The 18,505-nt window shown below is 40.9% G+C and overlaps 1 protein-coding gene across 1 annotated transcript; it reads left to right on the top strand.

Moving 5' to 3' along the window:
* The first annotated feature begins 513 nt into the window (after positions 1-513).
* Positions 514-2,211, top strand: LOC104216904 (auxin-induced protein 15A-like). Its single transcript, XM_009767040.2, has 2 exons — positions 514-528; positions 1,855-2,211. The coding sequence occupies exons 1-2, from the start codon at positions 514-516 to the stop codon at positions 2,209-2,211; spliced, it is 372 nt and encodes a 123-aa protein (XP_009765342.2).
* The last annotated feature ends 16,294 nt before the right edge of the window (positions 2,212-18,505 follow it).

Raw genomic sequence — 18,505 nt, 5'->3', positions numbered from 1 at the left:
TCTTACTAGGCAAGAGTTGTAAACGTATGTAAACAGCCTTCAAGCAAAGCATATAAATGAAATCTTTACCATTATTTGTTGTCTTTAGATGACGGATAGCCAAATTCTTTATCTGTGAAATGTTTATGTATCTTTTTTATTACAATTGTGGTGCCTAGACATCTTGTGTACACCTCGACTAATCCACCGGGAAATCTGTTTTATCCACAAGCACAAGTATTGCCCACTAAAATTGGAGCTGATGCGCTCACATTTAGTGCTGTAACTGAATTAGAATTTAAGATCTTCTCTGCTTTCCAGAAAAAGCTAACTGAATCAGAGAGAGATAATAGATTGATGAAAGACTTATTAGATTAAGAAAAAGTTCTTCTTGTCACATGCTACACAGGGCAAAGATAGCAAATAAGATAGAAGTTAATAGAACAACCAGATCAAGCACACCATTAGCTTGAATTGCTTGCATAAAGAGTTTTAGTATTCAAAGAAGTAAATGTAGAAAGAGACCCCAGTAACATGAACAAATTTCAGGTAGAATAAACCTAGCCGAAAAACCAACACCAAGGATATCCTTGTATTAATATCAGCATCAAATAATCTTAAGATACTTAATATAGGCTTAAAATTGTAATCAAATTAATAGTTTTTTATATGTCAGAATCAATGATTGAATATTGGATGCATATAGCAACCTGCATAAAAATAGTGTCTGGATAATTTATAACGACCTCAGAATCACATGTACCTGTACCTGTACCTGTACCTATAGGACATGTGCTCTTGAGAAGAACTTTTAAAAAGGATAAGCGCAAATTGGTAGGACAGACATTTCAAGATGACCAACAAATTATTCATTGTGACAGCAAGAAATGAACCAATCTTGATTGAATCATTGAGGGCCAAAAAAGAGATATTCCACAGTGCCTGAAATAGAAAACTGTGTGCGAGTGGAGTTGTAAAATAAGCCGAGGGTCACTGCTAGCTTCATCACCAATGTATTCTGAAGCGTTATTTTGGTACAAGTACTGAATGAGGAAGATAGAGCAGTGATCTAAAATTCTGAAGCTAAATACATAGATAGTTTGCATATAGTTAATAGGCGAACGGAAACAATAGATACCATTTGTACCACCTTTTTCAACTTCTATACTCCTTCTCTACCAGGAATTTATTAACCATGCTCCTGAGTAATACTGCTTTCTCATAGTGAATCCTGCCTCTTTACTACATTTATACTGTTAATCAAACAAAATATAATTTGATATTTCTACGCAGTGGGCTATGCTTGGTCCCAGGACCAAGACACTAATGTGTGATCTGCTTAAAAATGTTGTTGGAAGGTTAGGATTGCAGTCAACAATCTCATCTGGTTGACTTCTTAGTCTTCTCAAAACCTTTTGATATATCAAAACTTCATATTATTTATAGAAATTAGAGAAGCAGATGAGAGAAAATGGTTGCATTCCAGTACTACAACAAAACAACAAAGGCCCCAAATATGACTCATGATTAAATCAGAAATCTGAAAAGATAAGAGTAGCAAAAACAATAAATTATCAAATAGAAGGAAAAAAAAAATTGACGAGACAACTGAGTCTACGTAGAGATACGCGGTTATGAGCAGGAAAACTATGTGCTAGGCCATATATGTATTGTTAAATCAAAAGAAAATTCTTCTATCTTACAGCATCAAGTTGAGGATGTTTTGTTAGGGTGAAGTTTGGTCCCACACTATTTGGTTACTACTAAAGCCAATCCCTATATATAAGAATATAAGTCAGCCAACTCATTTGCAAAAACCATAAGCCTATTTCTTCACACTACATACACTTAAAGCTAGTTTTCAATTTCTTGCAGCATTCTTACCAGCTAAACGTTGAAGAGACGTTCAACGACATGAGGATTCATCTGAAGACAATCTTTGATCATGCTAAACACAGCATTTTTCTCCACCAAAGATCAACTGCAAACACTTCATCAAAGTTGGCAGATGTTCCCAAGGGTCACATGGCAGTTTATGTTGGAGAGAGCCATAATAATAAGCACCAATTCGTGGTACCCATCTCTTGTTTGAAGCATCCTTTGTTTCAAGAATTGTTGAGGCATGCAGAGGAAGAATACAGATTTGATTATACAACGGGGGGCCTTGCTATCCCATGTAGTGAGACTACATTTCTACGTGTCACTGCTCCCTTGAATGGCACTACTAATTAATAAAGGAGGATTACAAGTCTAGTTCTTCAATCTGTACCATCAGTATATTGTAGGATAGAAGTTTACTAGTTCATAGATTACACTTTCCCAACTTTACCAGGACATTTGGATATATTTTCTTGTAATATCAGTGTTGTTTAAGCCAATACATTGCTTTTCAGCATCATCACTATCCTGATTCCCCACTATTATTACTAAAAGAGTAAGTAACGGATTTACATTTCCAAGTCACTTGCATGTAATCAGCTGCAACAAAAATCCTGCAGAGTGAAAAATTTGTAAGAAGTCATATAGTCATAGGAATCATGCAGCATTTACACCAAAAGGGAAAAGATATAATAGGAGTGCAAAAATTAAAAAGGAGTATTTTACACTCGCCAAATAGTGACTTCATCTCAAGACATTTTTTTTTGATGAAGTAATAATAGATTTCATTGCTGGCATCAAGAAGATGCATAATAATACAAAAGTTACTGTTAGCTCAATTACAAAAAGACTATTCTAGTACCAGGGAGTTAACGAAGTTCAAAAAGTTGTCACGAGAATCTCAAGGCATTTAATCATGCTAACAGAATGGTTGCCTATTTTACACTTTCCATACCATTGTCTGACTTGGTTAAAACTCTTCCTTTTTTGCCCGTCCCTGCTAAAATCTCCTTATTCAGACGAGTTTACCTACTCCTTCAATACCTGCAAAGCACTTATCCGGTTTTACTTCTCCATTTAAGATATCCGTGAATGGAACTTAAAAGTTTACAACTAAATCCTATCGACTGTGAAGTCTCGCGCAGTCAAACTAATTACCATTCTCAGAAACCTAGGCAAGTACATATGAGGTTGCACAATAAAATTTATATCATTGTAAATCCTTGCGCATATAGTATTAACATTGTTCAAAAACTCTAAGCCAGTACATCAGCAAAAGTCTTAGAAGTAACAAAAGCCTATTTATAGTGAAGCGTGGAGGTCACATGGTGTCCGCATGGTGATATTGATATTCGGGTCCTCTCATCACATAGTACTGTTATGAAAGTCCGTTGTACGGCTAGCTATTCCCGATGCATTAGTAATATTATCAGAACAAGCCAAACAATAACTTTATAGGGATGGGTGAGGTTATTTAGCCACATGACCACTTCTCCCTGATACATTCACAGGGAATAAAAAATTACTGCATTTTTTATTGAGCTTTGTGATCAGAGCCACGTGAGGTAACCCCCCAAACAAGACCCATAGGCCATAACTGAGCATGTGATTTTTGCCTTATATATATTACTCTCAAAAATTTAAAATAAAATATTTTTTTTTATTGTTTGCAATTGTTGTGAATTTGATGTTATTTTCCATGTATTATTTGCATTTTTTTTTTGTATGTGCATGTCCATTTGTTAAATTAATAAAAAATACAAAAATATGTGGCATTTTGCATTTAGGATTCAAGTTTACCATTAGGGGTAATTAAGTTTGTTTTACAAAAATGAAAATCACAAAAATAGGAATTTTTTGCGTTGTTAGCATTTAATGTCAAATTGTGCAATTTTATTTTAATTGGTGTTTAATTGTGTATAATAATTGTTGTTAGGAGTTTAATTAGTATTTTTGGAGTTAATTTAGTTTATAATTCAATTTAGAATTTTAGTTTTATCAATTAAAAGAAAAGAGAAACAAAAAATAAGAAGAACAAACTCGGATTGGGCCAATTTTCGGAATTAAAAATAGGCCCAAAACACTTCTACCCAACCCAAAACAATACCAGGCCCACACCCATGACTCATACCCTACTTGGTCCACAACCCAAATACCCAAACCATACACTTATGCATCAGCCGTATCTTTCATTATTTGGGAACATATTTGGATATCACATTGAGAAGCTTCACCTCCTTCTTCTTCTTCAAGAAGAAGAAACCCTAAAAAAAAAAACCTAATCATCTACAGCCGTCATCCTCGTCTTCAAGTCGCCATACAACCTCTTCTCTTCCATAAACGTTGTTTCTTTTCCTTCACGAAACAGCCATGACCGCTGCTCCTTCTCCTTTCGCGAAACAGCCATGGACGACCAAACGAGCTCAGCTGCTCGCCTACGACGAGCAGCAGCCATCACTGCCACCTCCAGCTGCTCGACGTCCAGTCGTTTTCCCCTCTCCGCCATCACCTTCACGTCCACTCCAGCTCCCTCACGTCGAGCCTTCTCCGTCGACCACTGCTTCACGTCGACCACCACCCCGTCATAACGACACTACCCAACACCAGCCCACGACGCCATCAGCAGCAGCGAGTCCAGCTGCTGCCGCTGCTGCTCCTCACGACCACCCTCGTCTCCCTCCAGCTAGTCCGCCACAGTCCAAACGACCAGCTTCTGCTTCGTCCTTTTCAACACTCACAAACAATCCGTTCGACCTCCAATAGTTTAAATCAGAGTTCAACTTGGGTTCGTTCAATTTTCAGATTTTTCTTTCAAGATTATTTAGTTCCTTTGATCTATTTTTTGTTATTGTTTTTGGTTTTAAGTGTTGGTTGTAATCTTGTCTTGTTCATTCTATTTTTCGGATTATTGATTCTTTGTTTAAAGTGTTATTTTGTAATCGTGTCTTGTTCATTAGTTCTCCTTCTTCTTCAAGACCTTTTATTTGGTCAAAGTTTTTCTTCTGAGTGTGCGGTATAAGCTACATTCGATTTGAACAACTTCGTCGAATAATTAGTTTATGACTGCTTTGTTTGGACGAGTACAACCTGAATCACTTCGTTGGTCTGTTTTGATGCTTGAATCATTTGTGTGAATTTGACTTAAGGATTGGTTGCAGCTGTGTAGTGATTTGGTGTAGTTGTAAATCAGAGAGGTTTAAATACAGATTGTTAAGAGTCAGGGCAAGGCAATAATAATAGGGGGTTTTCAGGGGTATTTTTAGGTGTTAAAAGATATAAAATGTTTAGTGTTAGTGGTCTGCCAGTTGAATATTCAGTGTACAATTAAATTAATGAATTATTTAATGAAAAGGGAATTAGTAGTGCAGAATACACCCTGTCTGGTATCTTTAAGGGTGGGAAATCAGAAAATAAGCATGGGATGGAGGGAATATACAGGCTGAAAGTGAAAAAAAAACTTTGAATAAATAATTTTTAGTTCTAGCCTATAAATAGGAGGAGTTGATATAGAAAGGGGGACTGAAAAAATTTACACATCAGAAACTTTCAGAACTTAAAAGTGATAGATAGGTTAATTTTTCAAAACTAAAAAGTCAGTCTTTGAGAGCTAAAAACTAAAAGTGAGGTCCTTTTCTTTACTACTGAAATCAGAACTTTGTTACTGCCTCTATGGATTGCGTTTAGTACTACTGATTTTCAGTCAGGCTTTCCGGGGTTTTCAGTTTGGTTCTGACCATTGTTACATTGGTTATTGCTGGTTTTTGTTGTTGTTATTTGCTGTGGTATTCTGTTGTTGTGCTACTGTTGTACATTGTTGCTCCTGACCTCTTTTCTCTCTTATTGTAATTCGAATTCCAGGTACACATTCGAATCTTGTAGTGATAAAGCTTTGAAGTTGAAATGCAATAATGAAATCCAACCGCTTCAATAAAGTAGATAGTAGGCAATTTGGTCTATTTAGTTTTTCTTTATGAACTATTTTAATTTTTGTATAATTGGACTGAAAAGAGAAGGAATTGTATAAATGGTCATGCGTTAATATAATATGAACCTTTCAATTTTTTTTGTTAGATTAATGGGGTAGATCATGTTAGTAGCATATCTCTAGTTAGTTGTTTGTTTCCATGCATATATTCAAGTAGTCCACAAACGAGATAGAGTACTTAGTCAAATCCCGATTAGTATTTCGTTTAGGTGGTTAAAACTAATTTTCCATTAATCCTCTTAAGTGATTATAATCTCATAAGTATTGGCATTAATTCATGTTACAAATAATCTCACATAGATAGGTTGTGGACTTGCTAAAAATGTGAAAGTAAGGTGGTTAGGTAGTGTCAACATTGTAGTTCCAATAAAAAATCAAAAAAAATAAAAAAAATAAAGGCCGTAGTCGATAATTTTATTTATTATGATTAAGTATACTTATACTAATGTAGAGTAGTTTCAATAAGCATTTAGTATAGTTAAATTGCGGATCCATTAGGGTTAATGAATTAGTCTATAGCTTTGATCATTTAGTTAACCTTACCACAGTTAAAAATGGCTAATTGTAGTAACGTTTAGTCAATCTTGTACGTTTTTTTTGTATACATAATTCCATTTTTTTAGTAATATTATCTTATGGAATAAGGCGCGAAATAATTTTCCATTTTTACAAGTTCGAGTACAATTTTTCGTTAGCATCTGTTGTAACCTATTAATTAAATAAGTTACGGTTTTTTCCAGCATGTAATTAACCAGGATTTTTTTTTTTTAAATTTAGAGACAAATTAAAATATAAATGTAGTTACTTTAGGATTGCCCTTTTAAAATAAATGAGACGAGCTTCGCCAAATAAAAGGCAAAAAAATTGCGGGGCCCTCAGTAAAGGTTTAAGATTTTTAGAAGTCGGGAAGGGCCGTTTAGCGAATTTCACGGCCCTCCCGAAAGATAATAACGCGCTAGAATTTTTAGGCGTGGCTTTAGTAAATTACATTCCTAAATATGGGTGGACATTTTATGCAGCCCGAATCCAAATCCTAAGATGTTGAATAGAGTGTGCCTAAGATTGTGGGTTCATTTGATGCGGCGCAATCCGAAATCATACTTTAAACGACGTTCACTTTCTCGAATAAATATGTATATATAAAAGCAGTAAAAAGTAGAATCAGCACATAGGTTATTCATGTAAAAAACCAGATAATAGCTAAATGCAACAGTTGAGCGACCGTGCTAGAACCACGGAACTCGGGAATGCCTAACACCTTCTCCCGGGTTAACAGAATTCCTTATCCGGATTTTTTGGTTAGCAAACTGTGAACAGAGTCATCTTTTTCCTCGGTTCGGGATTCAACCGGTGACTTGGGACACCATTAATCTCCCAAGTGGCGACTCTGAATCCTAATAATAAATCTCGTTCTGATTGTCCTTTAATTAGAAAAACTCCCTTGTCACCCGCACGATGGCGGAAAAAGGAGGTGTGACAGCTCTGGCGACTCCGCTGGGGAACTGAAAACCCAGAACCACTGGTTCAGGGTTAGAAATTGAGCTTAGAATAAATTGTTGTGTTTAGCTTTATCTGATTTTGTTACATGATATGTGCTTAATGTGCTAATTGATTGCTTTTACCGCTTTGATATTACGTGAACTGTATATAAACTGTGCCAAAACTCATCTCCTCTCTGAGTCTTCTGAATTGTGAAGAAGGGTGTATGGTGTACGACTTCTTTTCTGTCTAGTGTCAAGTCCCAATTTAGAACGAGGTTTGGATAAGTCGCAAAGCCGGTGAAGGTTCTATATTCTCGGATTGCCGCCTCCTCCTCGGCTCGAGTTGTCCGCTCGGGTAAGCCAGGTCTAGAACAAACACCCAGGTTTTGAACCTAGAATAACTCAGCCTTATGCCAGATCCCTAGTAGGAACGCTTGTTTGTATCATGTGCATTTTGACTCAGGGGACTCAACACAGGGGTTGGGTCCGTCTAGGGCTAGCAACCTGAAACGAAAAGATCATCCTGATGCATCCTAATTGTTTTCTGTGCATTTATTTGTTCGGGCCTGGATGTTGACCGGTTTTTGAATTTCGGGAATGTTAGAAAATTAAGAAAAAAAGAAAAAGAAAAAGAGCAGTTGGAGAGTTAACTGATTGTTTTGAAAAAAACCAATGTCCAAGTACTGTCGAAACTCTGGAAAAAAAATGTTTTATTTTTAATGGTTTGTTTTACTAAAAAAAAAAAGCAAAGGAAAATAGGAAAAAAAGAGTGATTCATTTTTGGAAATTGTTTGCTGAAAAGAAAAGGAAAAAGAGTCGCTTTTTTTTAGTTCGAAAAATAGGTTGTTATATTGTTTGTTGAAAAAAAAAGGAGTTTTTTATTTTAATTGGAAAATAGGTTGTCTGTTGAAAAAGAGGGAAAAAAAGGGTCTTGCTTTTAAAAGTAGTTTTTTTATTTTTGCTTATGAAATGCCAAAAATGAAAACTAAAAAGAGTCCTATTTTAAAATAGTTCGGTTAATTCGCCCGAACTACGCTGGTTTGATTTTCACCGGATGTGAGATACGTAGGCAACCCTTATCGGGTCTAGCCTCCCTTTTACGTAATATAGTCCGAAAATGCCAAAATTTTAATAGTCATCATAAATAAGTCGGGCGATGCCGTTTTTGTCATAAATAGCCGAATGTTCTCTAAAGGAACACCGGAAGATTGACTTTGCATAAACGGCCACTTGGGTCATTCTTTTTAGAATTTTGACCGGTAGACTACACAGCCTTAAAATCTTCGCTTCCGGAGTACTGAAAGGCCGTGTTTGAAAATCGAGTTTTTTATTTTCCCAATTTGAAAACACACAAAACAACATATAAATAGTTTTATTTTTGAGTCGAATAAAAGTCTCTCTTTTTTCTTAATCACCTTAATAAATGTGCAGGATGAGTACAAATCAAATTGAACCGTTCTCAGTCTTTAGCAAGGTCCCTCTACAGCTCCACATGTGGTGGAATGATTTGGGAAATGATAGTAAAAAAATAGTGGAAAGAATTTTGGGAGGCCTCGTCAGTCTGTTAGATATCAAGCCAAGGACAGACGACATTAAAGCTTTAATACCATTATGGGATCCAACCCGTAATGTATTCCGCTTTGCAGACTTTGAGCTTACACCTACATTAGAGGAGATTGCGGGTTATGCAGGTTTGGATGGAAAATTGAGGGGGCAATATTTGCTTTCACCTAGACCAGTGTCTCCACATGGGTTTTTGAATTTGCTACACATTAATCGGAAGGTGCAAGATGATGATTTGTCGAAAGGTTATTGTGATCTTCAATTCTTATATCAACGGTATGGTACTCCTCAGGGTTTCGAAGAACCGAACCTTGGACTAACTCATGGTGGGGACAGAAACAAGTGGGAGGCAATACGTACTTTGGCATTCATAACAGCCTTCTTGGGAATCATGGTTTGTCCACGCAAAGATAAGAAAATAGAGATAGGCCTTGTAGGGATGGCTGATGTTGCAATCAAAAAAAATAACAGTACTGTGGTCCCTCAAGTTTTGTCCGAAATCTACCGAGCCTTGACTATATGCCGAGAGGGAGGCAATTTCTTCCAGGGATGCAATTTATTACTCCAGCTGTGGATGCAAGAACACCTCTGTCACCGAGTAGGATACATGAATCACGGGTTGATCGGAAAAAACTGTATCAGTGGTTTTGAGAAACGGATGATAGGCATTGTATTCCCCGAAGGTGTCGAAGCATGGCTTGCACGATTAAGTTCAATGACGGCCGACCAAATTGAATGGGCATTTGGGTGGTTTCCTGATACTGAGGTAATATACATGTCGGCCGAGGAATGTCATATTCTTTTGATGGGAGTTCGCAGTATCCAACCATATGCTCCTCATCGGGTATTGCGCCAGCTAGGAAGATTTCAGGTAATTCCCACTGATGAGGATCTAAGCAAGCACGCCATTGAGTTGAGCCCAGGAGTCGTATTCCTCGAAGGAAAAATTAGAAAGTTGTGGCACGAATGTAGATTCCTGGAGCCCAAGACTATGGTTCGAGAATTGGCTAAGGGTGAGGTAGACCCAAAATACAATGCTTGGTTCGGTAAAAGGTTCCAGATTCATCAGAGACCTGATAAAAGAGCTCATGTACAACAATTTACGGATGATTCGCAAGAGAAGTGGGGCTGGTTGGCAAGAGAAGAAGGTTACCGGGCTGAAATCGGGAAGCTGGAGCAACAAGTTGAAAGGCTCAAATTTGAGAACAGTGTGCAAGTTACCTCGGAGCAAGGTGAAAGGAATAAATTGACCAAAGAAAACCAGGCACTGAGGGCCCGAATTCGCCAATTCAGTAAGAGTAATAACGACCGACAGAAACGTCGCTCTAATGAAAGGTTGATAGCAGAGTTGAGAAATCAAGTCAGCAAAAGCCGAGAAGGTTTGGAAAGATCTGAGGATTGCTTAGCAAGGATGCGGGTCAGATGGGAAAAAGGTACAATGGCACGGAGGAAGCACCTGCAACAAGTCATGAGGGATTACGAAATGAGCATTGGGATATTAAGGGAAACCAATTCCAGTCTCCAGGAGCGGGACTTTAAACAATCCCGAGATGCCCGAACAGACAGAGAACGCTGTTATAATCTGATGGCCAGAATGGAGGAACAGATGGAAAGATTCCAAGATCGACTCGCCGACAATGCTCAAGTGTCGGGGTTAAAGAACCGACAAATAGAGCAACTGTTCGCAGAAAGGGATAACATCCGGGGAAGGATTGATGAGATTGGGCATTACATCTACATGAGGTGCCTAACATGTGAGCAAATGCCCCGAGATACCCTCTTCTCCTCCATCATGGGTTACGTCCACCATATCATGGATGACTTGAAGAGCTTACGAAAGGGTCTTGCACCAAAGCCCGCGAAAAAGCCGAACGATGCCTCGCGGGCACCCAAACTAAAGGCTTTAATGCATCCTTAGTTTGAACCTGTTGTTTGCTGTCTTTGTGAGTTTGTTGTCTTTATGAATTTGTCTATCGAGTCATGTTAAGCACTTTGAAGTTTGTATTTTCTGTACTTTGGAGTCCGTTTGTCAGCTGTAATCAATACTTGGTTAAAGGCTATGAGGTGTTTCAAATTTTCTCTTCAAGAATGTTGTTGCTTGGTAATGTTTGGTAATAAAAGTTAAAGTTTGAAATAATATCTTTATTTTTCACATTTGTGGTAGAACTACGCCCGGTCTGATTCACGCGGGGACGTGATACGTAGGCAATCATATAAGATTCGACCACCACTAAAAAAAGGAAAAAGAAAAAAAAAAAAAAGAAAGAAGAAAGGACAAATAATAGAGGGTTCCCAAAACACTTTAAAGGCATAAATAAAGCAAGCCGGGATGACGCATGCGGTTGAAGCAAAAACATGTTAGAAATGGTTAACTGCTTAGGAGCATTGCATCCCCAACGTGTAATTACCAAATCTGTTAAACTCTAACGCTAACAAGTTTGTTGTTTTCTGAATTCCAGAAAGTTAGTTGTTAAAGCGTTCTGGCATCACATCATTATCAAACCAGATCCAAAGGACATGCACCAATAATCATGACTACTTCAGAAAACAGTGTCGAGGAAGAAAGGCCAGTAAGCCAGTTGGTGAAAGAGGCAATGGAAAAGATAGAGATGATGGGATTGGAGATGAATGCGATGCAGTTAGCCTTGGCTAAAGTACAAAAGAGCCTTGAACCACCCGTTACTCTTACACTAGGGCATATGCCAGAATACCCTCACCCTGGCCCTTCAACAAGCCTCCCGAATCACCCCTATTATCAGGGAAGAAGCCCCTATGATTCCCAAGCTCCACCACCTCATCAACATTTCCCACCACCAAATGTTCCCGCTTTTATGGGACCCACACCAGCCACGCTGCAAAGATCAACTAGTGAGCCGTTGTTTCAGGCTCACGATGCGCAGTACTATCCCCCTGAACCCACATTCAATGCACCAGAACCCCATACCTATAATCCACACTTGGAGGTCCCGGCGGAGATTGAAAAGCCGGTTAAGGTTCCAGAGCAGGATGAGGTAATGAGGAAGTTCAAAAGCCTGGAGCAATCCTTCAGGAGCATGCATGGATTGGGCAACTAGGTCAGCGTGGCCTACAAGGATCTATGCCCTTTCCCGAACGTCCAACTCCCGGCAGGGTTCAAGATGCCTAAGTTTGACTTATATGAAGGGCACGGTGACCCTATGGCACATTTGCGGGGCTTTTGTAGCAAAATGAGAGGAGCAGGCGGCAAAGATGAGCTACTAATAGATTACTTTGGTCAAAGCTTAAGTGGATCGGCATTGGAATGGTATACCAGGCAAGATCCTAGCAGATGGTACACTTGGGATGATCTAGCACAGGCTTTCGCGGGTCACTTTCAGTACAATCTTGAGATAGTCCCTGACCGTCTCACATTACTGAGGACCGGAAAGAAGCCTGGGGAAAGCTTTCATGAGTTTGGTTTCCGCTGGAGAGAACAGGCAGCCAGGGTTGATCCTCCCATGAGAGAGGGGGAAATGGTGGACTACTTCCTACAAACGCTGGACCCAACTTACTTTGGTCACTTGGTGACAACAGTTGGAAAATCCTTCAATGAAGTAGTAAAGATAGGGGTTATGATAGAGGAGGGTCTGAGGTCCGATAAAATCCTGAATTACTCGGCGCTTAAGGCAACAACCCAGGCTATTCAGAGCGGCACGAGAGGTGCGCTGGGGAGGAAAAAGAAAGAAGAAGTTGCCATGGTTAAGTCAGGCAACTGGTCCAGATCCAGCAAACCATACTGCAACCAACCCAGACCCCACCATCCAAACTATCCATATTCCCCTTATAACACACCACAACACTACTATTCACCTCAAGAAGCACACTTCTCCGTACACCAAGCCCAAACATACACTTAGCCTCCGGTTCGCCCGCAATGGCACGCGCCGGCTCCCCAAAATGCATATGCACCTCCACAGAACACCTATCCACCTCCGCAGAACACATACCCACCACCCCAAAATGCCTATCCTCCACCAAGGGCCTACAGGAACCCTCCAGGGGCAGGTTTCCGTGGAAATCAAGCTTCTAAAAATGAAAGGCTACAGAGACAAATAGCCTTTACTGAATTGGGAGAAACCTATACCGCCTTGTTCCACAAATTGAGGCAGTTAGGTTTGTTGAGTCCTGTCGAGCCTAGGGGGCCAAACCCCCCACCCCAAAATTTGGACCGATCGATAAGCTGTGAGTACTGCTCAGGAATGCTAGGGCATGATACCGAAAAATGTTGGAGGTTGAGGCATGCAATACAAGATCTTATTGATGCCAACAAGATCGAGGTCTAGACGACGGAGGCACCCAACATCAACCAGAACCCATTGCCAGTGCACCACAAAGCTCACATGATCGAGCTGATGCACAAAGGAGGGGAACCCAAGAAACCCTCACAGACATTGATGATGATCCGTGACACTCCGAGAGAAAAGCCAACCGGTGGGGAAGCAGGGGTACAGTTGAAGAGGGAAGATGTCAAGCCAGTGGTGATATTAGGGAAGAGTCCATCCACTGCAACAAGGAAACCCGAGCCAACCAAATTGGTAGTATCGGGAGCATCATCTGCGCCCGTAGTTGTTGTGAAGGGGGTCTGCAGGGAACTAGTCATTATAAAGCCGGTGGTCCAATTGCCAGTGATTGATAGCAAGGCTGTGCCTTGGAAGTATGAAAAGGCAGTGGTAATGTACAAGGGAAAGCAAGTGGAGGAGGATAGCTGTGAGGCGCAGGGACTGACTCGGTCGGGACGGTGTTTTGCTCCCGTGGAGTTGAGAAGGTCCAACCCAGCAGTAACAAAGAAACTCGTGTCAGAAGAAGAGGCGGAGGTATTCTTGAAAAAGATGAAAGTGCAGGATTATTCCGTTGTCGAACAATTGAAGAAAACACCAGCCCAGATCTCGTTGTTATCACTACTGATCCATTCGGATGAACATCACCGGGCCCTGATGAAAGATACTGAATGAAGCTCATGTGCCCAATAAAATTTCAGTAAACCACCTTGAAACGATTGCCAACAAAATTTTTGAGGTAAACAGGGTAACGTTCTCTGATGATGATCTGCTAGTGGAAGGCACGGAACATAATAAAGCTCTCTACTTGACTGTCAAATGTGAAGATTCGGCAGTTACTCGGGTGTTGGTGGATAACGGCTCAAGTGCCAATATTTTTCCATTATCCACCCTGAACCAGTTGAAGATTGACCATGGTAGAATCCACAAGAACAGCATTTGCGTCCGAGGATTTGACGGAAGTGGAACGAACACCGTGGGGGATATTATACTTGAGTTAACCATCGGCCCGGTTAAGTTTACTATGGAGTTTCAGGTATTGGATGTCGCGGTATCTTATAACCTGTTGTTGGGATGACCGTGGATCCACGCGGCCAAAGCGGTGCCATCCACCTTGCATCAAATGGTCAAGTTTGAATGGGACAGACAAGATGTCGTGCTGCATGGAGAAGACACTGCGTACACTAGGGGAGGCGCAATTGTGCCCTTCATAGAAACCAATGATGACAAAGGTCCCTGGGTTTACCAGATTTTTGATGCAGTGTCAGCAAACAAGATTCCCGAGGGTGAAAGCATTCCACACCCCAGGGTAGCTTCCGCAACCGTCATGATGGTTTCAGAGATGCTGGGTAATGGGTTTGTTCCAGGAAAAGGCCTGGGGGATGAGCTTCAGGGGATTGTTCAACCTGTCTCTTTGCCTAAAAATTTAGAGACCTTTGGACTGGGGTTCAAACCTACTACGACAGAGGTAAAGCGAGCGCGGAAAATGAAGAAGAAAGTTTGGGTTCTTCCCAAACCAATTCCGTGTCTCTCCAGATCCTTTATTAGAGCAAGTGCCAAGGGGTCACCGGTCCCGAAAATTATCGGACCATTGATTGGGATGGACGGGGATTTGAATCAGAGCTTCGAAAGGCTGTTTGCTGATGTCCATGTGATAGAAGTTGGAGAGGGTTCCAGCAGAGAAGACATGTAGTTTGTGGGGCCTGAGGCCAATACCAACAATTGGACGGTTACTCCTCTTCCTACCCGAGGGGAGTCCTGGTAGTAGGCTTTGATTTTTCTTTCTTGTTTTTTCGGATTATTTCAGGGTGTAATCCAAATCCCATTTTATTTTGTAAAGTGTGAACCCTGTTATCCTGCATTTTTAATAAAATTCTCTTTTCTTGTCTTGTTTTAATTTTGTTTTGTTCTTTTCTCTTTCTGAAAAGTTCTCTTTTTACTGGTTCTAATGACATGGCATGCACAACGGATCTTCAACCTAGTCTAATAAATCAATCTGACTCCGACTTAATTATACACGAGATCGGTTATGATGATGAGTCCGAATATGACGAAGATGAAGCCTTCGAAGAAATAAACCGAGAATTGTGCCAGTTCGAAGAGAAACTCAAGCCTAATCTGAATGATACCGAAGCTGTCAATCTAGGGGATGCAGACAATGTTAGAGAAACGAAAATCAGCATCCACATTGAGCCAAACATCATGGAGGAATTAATCAAAGCCCTCATTGAGTTCAAAGATGTTTTTGCGTGGTCATATGATGATATGCCGGGATTAAGCACCGATCTAGTGGTTCACAAATTGCCCACTGACCCGGCATACCCTCCGGTCAAGCAAAACTGAGGAAGTTTAAGACGGATATGAGTGTGAAGATCAAAGAGGAAGTGACCAAACAGCTGCAGGCAAAAGTTATTCGGGTCACTCGATATCCCGATTGGTTGGCCAATGTGGTACCAGTGTCGAAGAAGGATGGGAAAATCAGGGTATGTGTCGACTAGCGCAATCTCAACAAGGCAAGTCCTAAGGATAATTTTCCATTGCCCAACATCCATATCTTGATCGATAATTGCGCTGGGCACGAGATCGGATCCTTCGTGGACTGCTATGCAGGATATCATCAGATCTTAATGGACGAAGAAGATGCGGAAAATACGGCTTTCATTACGCCATGGGGAACTTACTGCTACCGGATAATTTCATTCGGATTGAAGAATGCTGGGGCAATGTACATGAGATCAATGACTACTGTGTTTCATGACATGATACACAAAGAAATTGAAGTGTACATAGATGATGTGATCATAAAGTCCTGGTGTCAAAAAGACCATGTAGCAGACCTAAGGAAGTTCTTTCAAAGACTGCGAAGGTATGATATTAAGCTCAACCCGGCCAAATGCGCCTTTGGGGTTCCATTAGGAAAGCTGTTAGGATTCATCGTCAGTCGACGGGGTATTGAGTTGGATCCGTCCAAGATCAAATCCATCCAGGATTTGTCACCGCCAAAGAACAAAACGGAGGTAATGAGTCTGTTGGGAAGACTAAATTATATCAGCAGGTTCATCGCTCAACTCACGGCGACTTGTGAACCCATATTTCGGCTGCTGAAAAAAGATGTTGCGGTAGACTGGACGGCGGAGTGTCAAAAATCCTTCGACCAGATCAAAGGGTATCTGTCAAATCCACCTGTGTTGGTCCCACCTAAGCCGGGGAGACCATTAATTCTTTATCTGACGGTCCTGGAGAATTCGTTTGGTTGCGTGTTGGGGCAACACGACATTACATGAAGGAAGGAGCAAGCCATTTATTATCTTAGCAAGAAGTTTACAGTATATGAGGTCAAGTACACTCAACTCGAGAGGACATGTTGCACCCTAACTTGGGTGGCTCAGAAGTTGAAGCACTATTTATCCTCATATACTACTTATCTCATTTCCCGTTTGGAGTACATTTTCCAGAAACCTATGCCTACAGGGAGGTTAGCAAAATGGCAAATTTTGCTCACAGAGTTTGATATCGTCTATGTGACTAGGACGGCCATGAAAGCCCAAGCACTGGCCGATTACTTGGCTAAGAATCCCGTTGATGAAGAATACGAGTCTTTGAGGACGTATTTTCCGGACGAGGAAGTAATGTATATAGGTGAGCTGGAATTACCCGAGGAACCAAGTTGGAAGCTTTTCTTTGATGGAGCCGCAAACGCGAAAGGGGTTGGAATAGGAGCAGTACTCATTTCTGAAATAGGACGTCACTATCCTGTTACAGCTCACCTACGTTTCTATTATACCAACAACATGGCCGAGTATGAAGCATGCATTTTGGGTCTGCGACGAGCTGCAGACATGGATGTCCAGGACGTTTTGGTCTTGGGAGACTCGGACCTCCTGGTGCATCAGATTCAGGGTGAGTGGGAAACACGGGATTTGAAACTCATACCATATCGACAATGTTTGCACGATCTGAGCAAGCGATTTCAATCAGTGGAATTCAGACACATCCCAAGAGTTCACAATGAGGTTGCAGATGCATTGGCCATCTTAGCATCAATGCTACACCACCCCGATAAAATTCATGTTGACCCATTGCACATTCAGGTTCGTGATCAGCATGCTTATTGCAACGCAGTAGAGGAGGAAGTGGATGGCAAGCCATGGTTTAATGACATAAAGGAGTACCTCAAGATGGGGATATACCCGGAGCAGGCCACCGGAGATCAAAAAAGAGCCATTCGGCGTTTGTCAAATGGTTTCTTCCTCAGTGGAGGAGTGTTGTACAGAAGAACCCCAGATTTGGGATTGCTAAGATGTATAGACGCCGGTCAAGCCACGACAGTTATGGCAGAGGTGCATGCTGGAGTTTGTGGGCCGCATATGAGCGGATATGTATTGGCAAAGAAGATTTTTCGAGCAGGGTACTATTGGCTCACTATGGAGCATGATTGTATCAATTTCGTGCGGAAATGCCATCAATGTCAGATACACGGAGATCTGATTCATTCTCCGCCGACGGAATTGCATACAATGTCAGCGCCATGGCCATTTGTCGCATGGGGCATGGATGTCATTGGACCTATTGAGCCGGCAGCGACCAACGGCCATAGGTTCATTCTGGTGACCATCGACTACTTCACCAAGTGGGTCGAAACTAAAACTTTCAAGTCGGTAACCAAGAAGGCAGTGGTGGATTTTGTCCACTCCCATATCATCTGCAGATTTGGGGTCCCAAAAGTGATCATCACGGATAATGGTGCAAATCTTAACAGCAATTTAATGAGGGAGGTATGTCAACAGTTTAAGATTACACACCGCAATTCCACCCCATATCGTCCCAAGGCGAATAGAGCAGTTGAAGCAGTCAATAAGAACATCAAGAAGATACTGAGGAAGATGGTAGAAGGATCTAGACAATGGCATGAGAAATTACCCTTTGCCTTGTTGGGTTATCGCACTACAGTCCGGACTTTCGTAGGTGCAACTCCTTATTTATTGGTATACGGAACTGAAGCAGTAATACCAGCAGAGATCGAAATTTCGTCCCTCCGAATTGTCACTGAAGCCGGGATTGACGACGATGAATGGGTCAAAGCTCGACTGGAGCAGTTGAACTTAATAGATGAAAAAGATTGGCAGCAGTGTGTCATGGCCAGTTGTATCAGAAGAGAATGGCAAGGGCATACAATAAAAAGGTGCGCCCTAGAAAATTTGAAGTAGGGCAGCAAGTATTGAAACGGATCCTCCCACATCAGATCGAAGCAAAAGGCAAGTTCGCCCCAAATTGGCAAGGGTCTTATGTTGTGACCAGAGTGTTATCCAACGGCGCTTTATGTC

This window comes from Nicotiana sylvestris, chromosome 12 (assembly GCF_000393655.2).
Source record: "Nicotiana sylvestris chromosome 12, ASM39365v2, whole genome shotgun sequence".
Classification (NCBI taxonomy): Eukaryota; Viridiplantae; Streptophyta; class Magnoliopsida; order Solanales; family Solanaceae; genus Nicotiana; species Nicotiana sylvestris.
The sequence above is the reverse complement of the archived record's forward strand: the minus strand, read 5'-3'. Positions and strand labels throughout refer to the sequence as shown.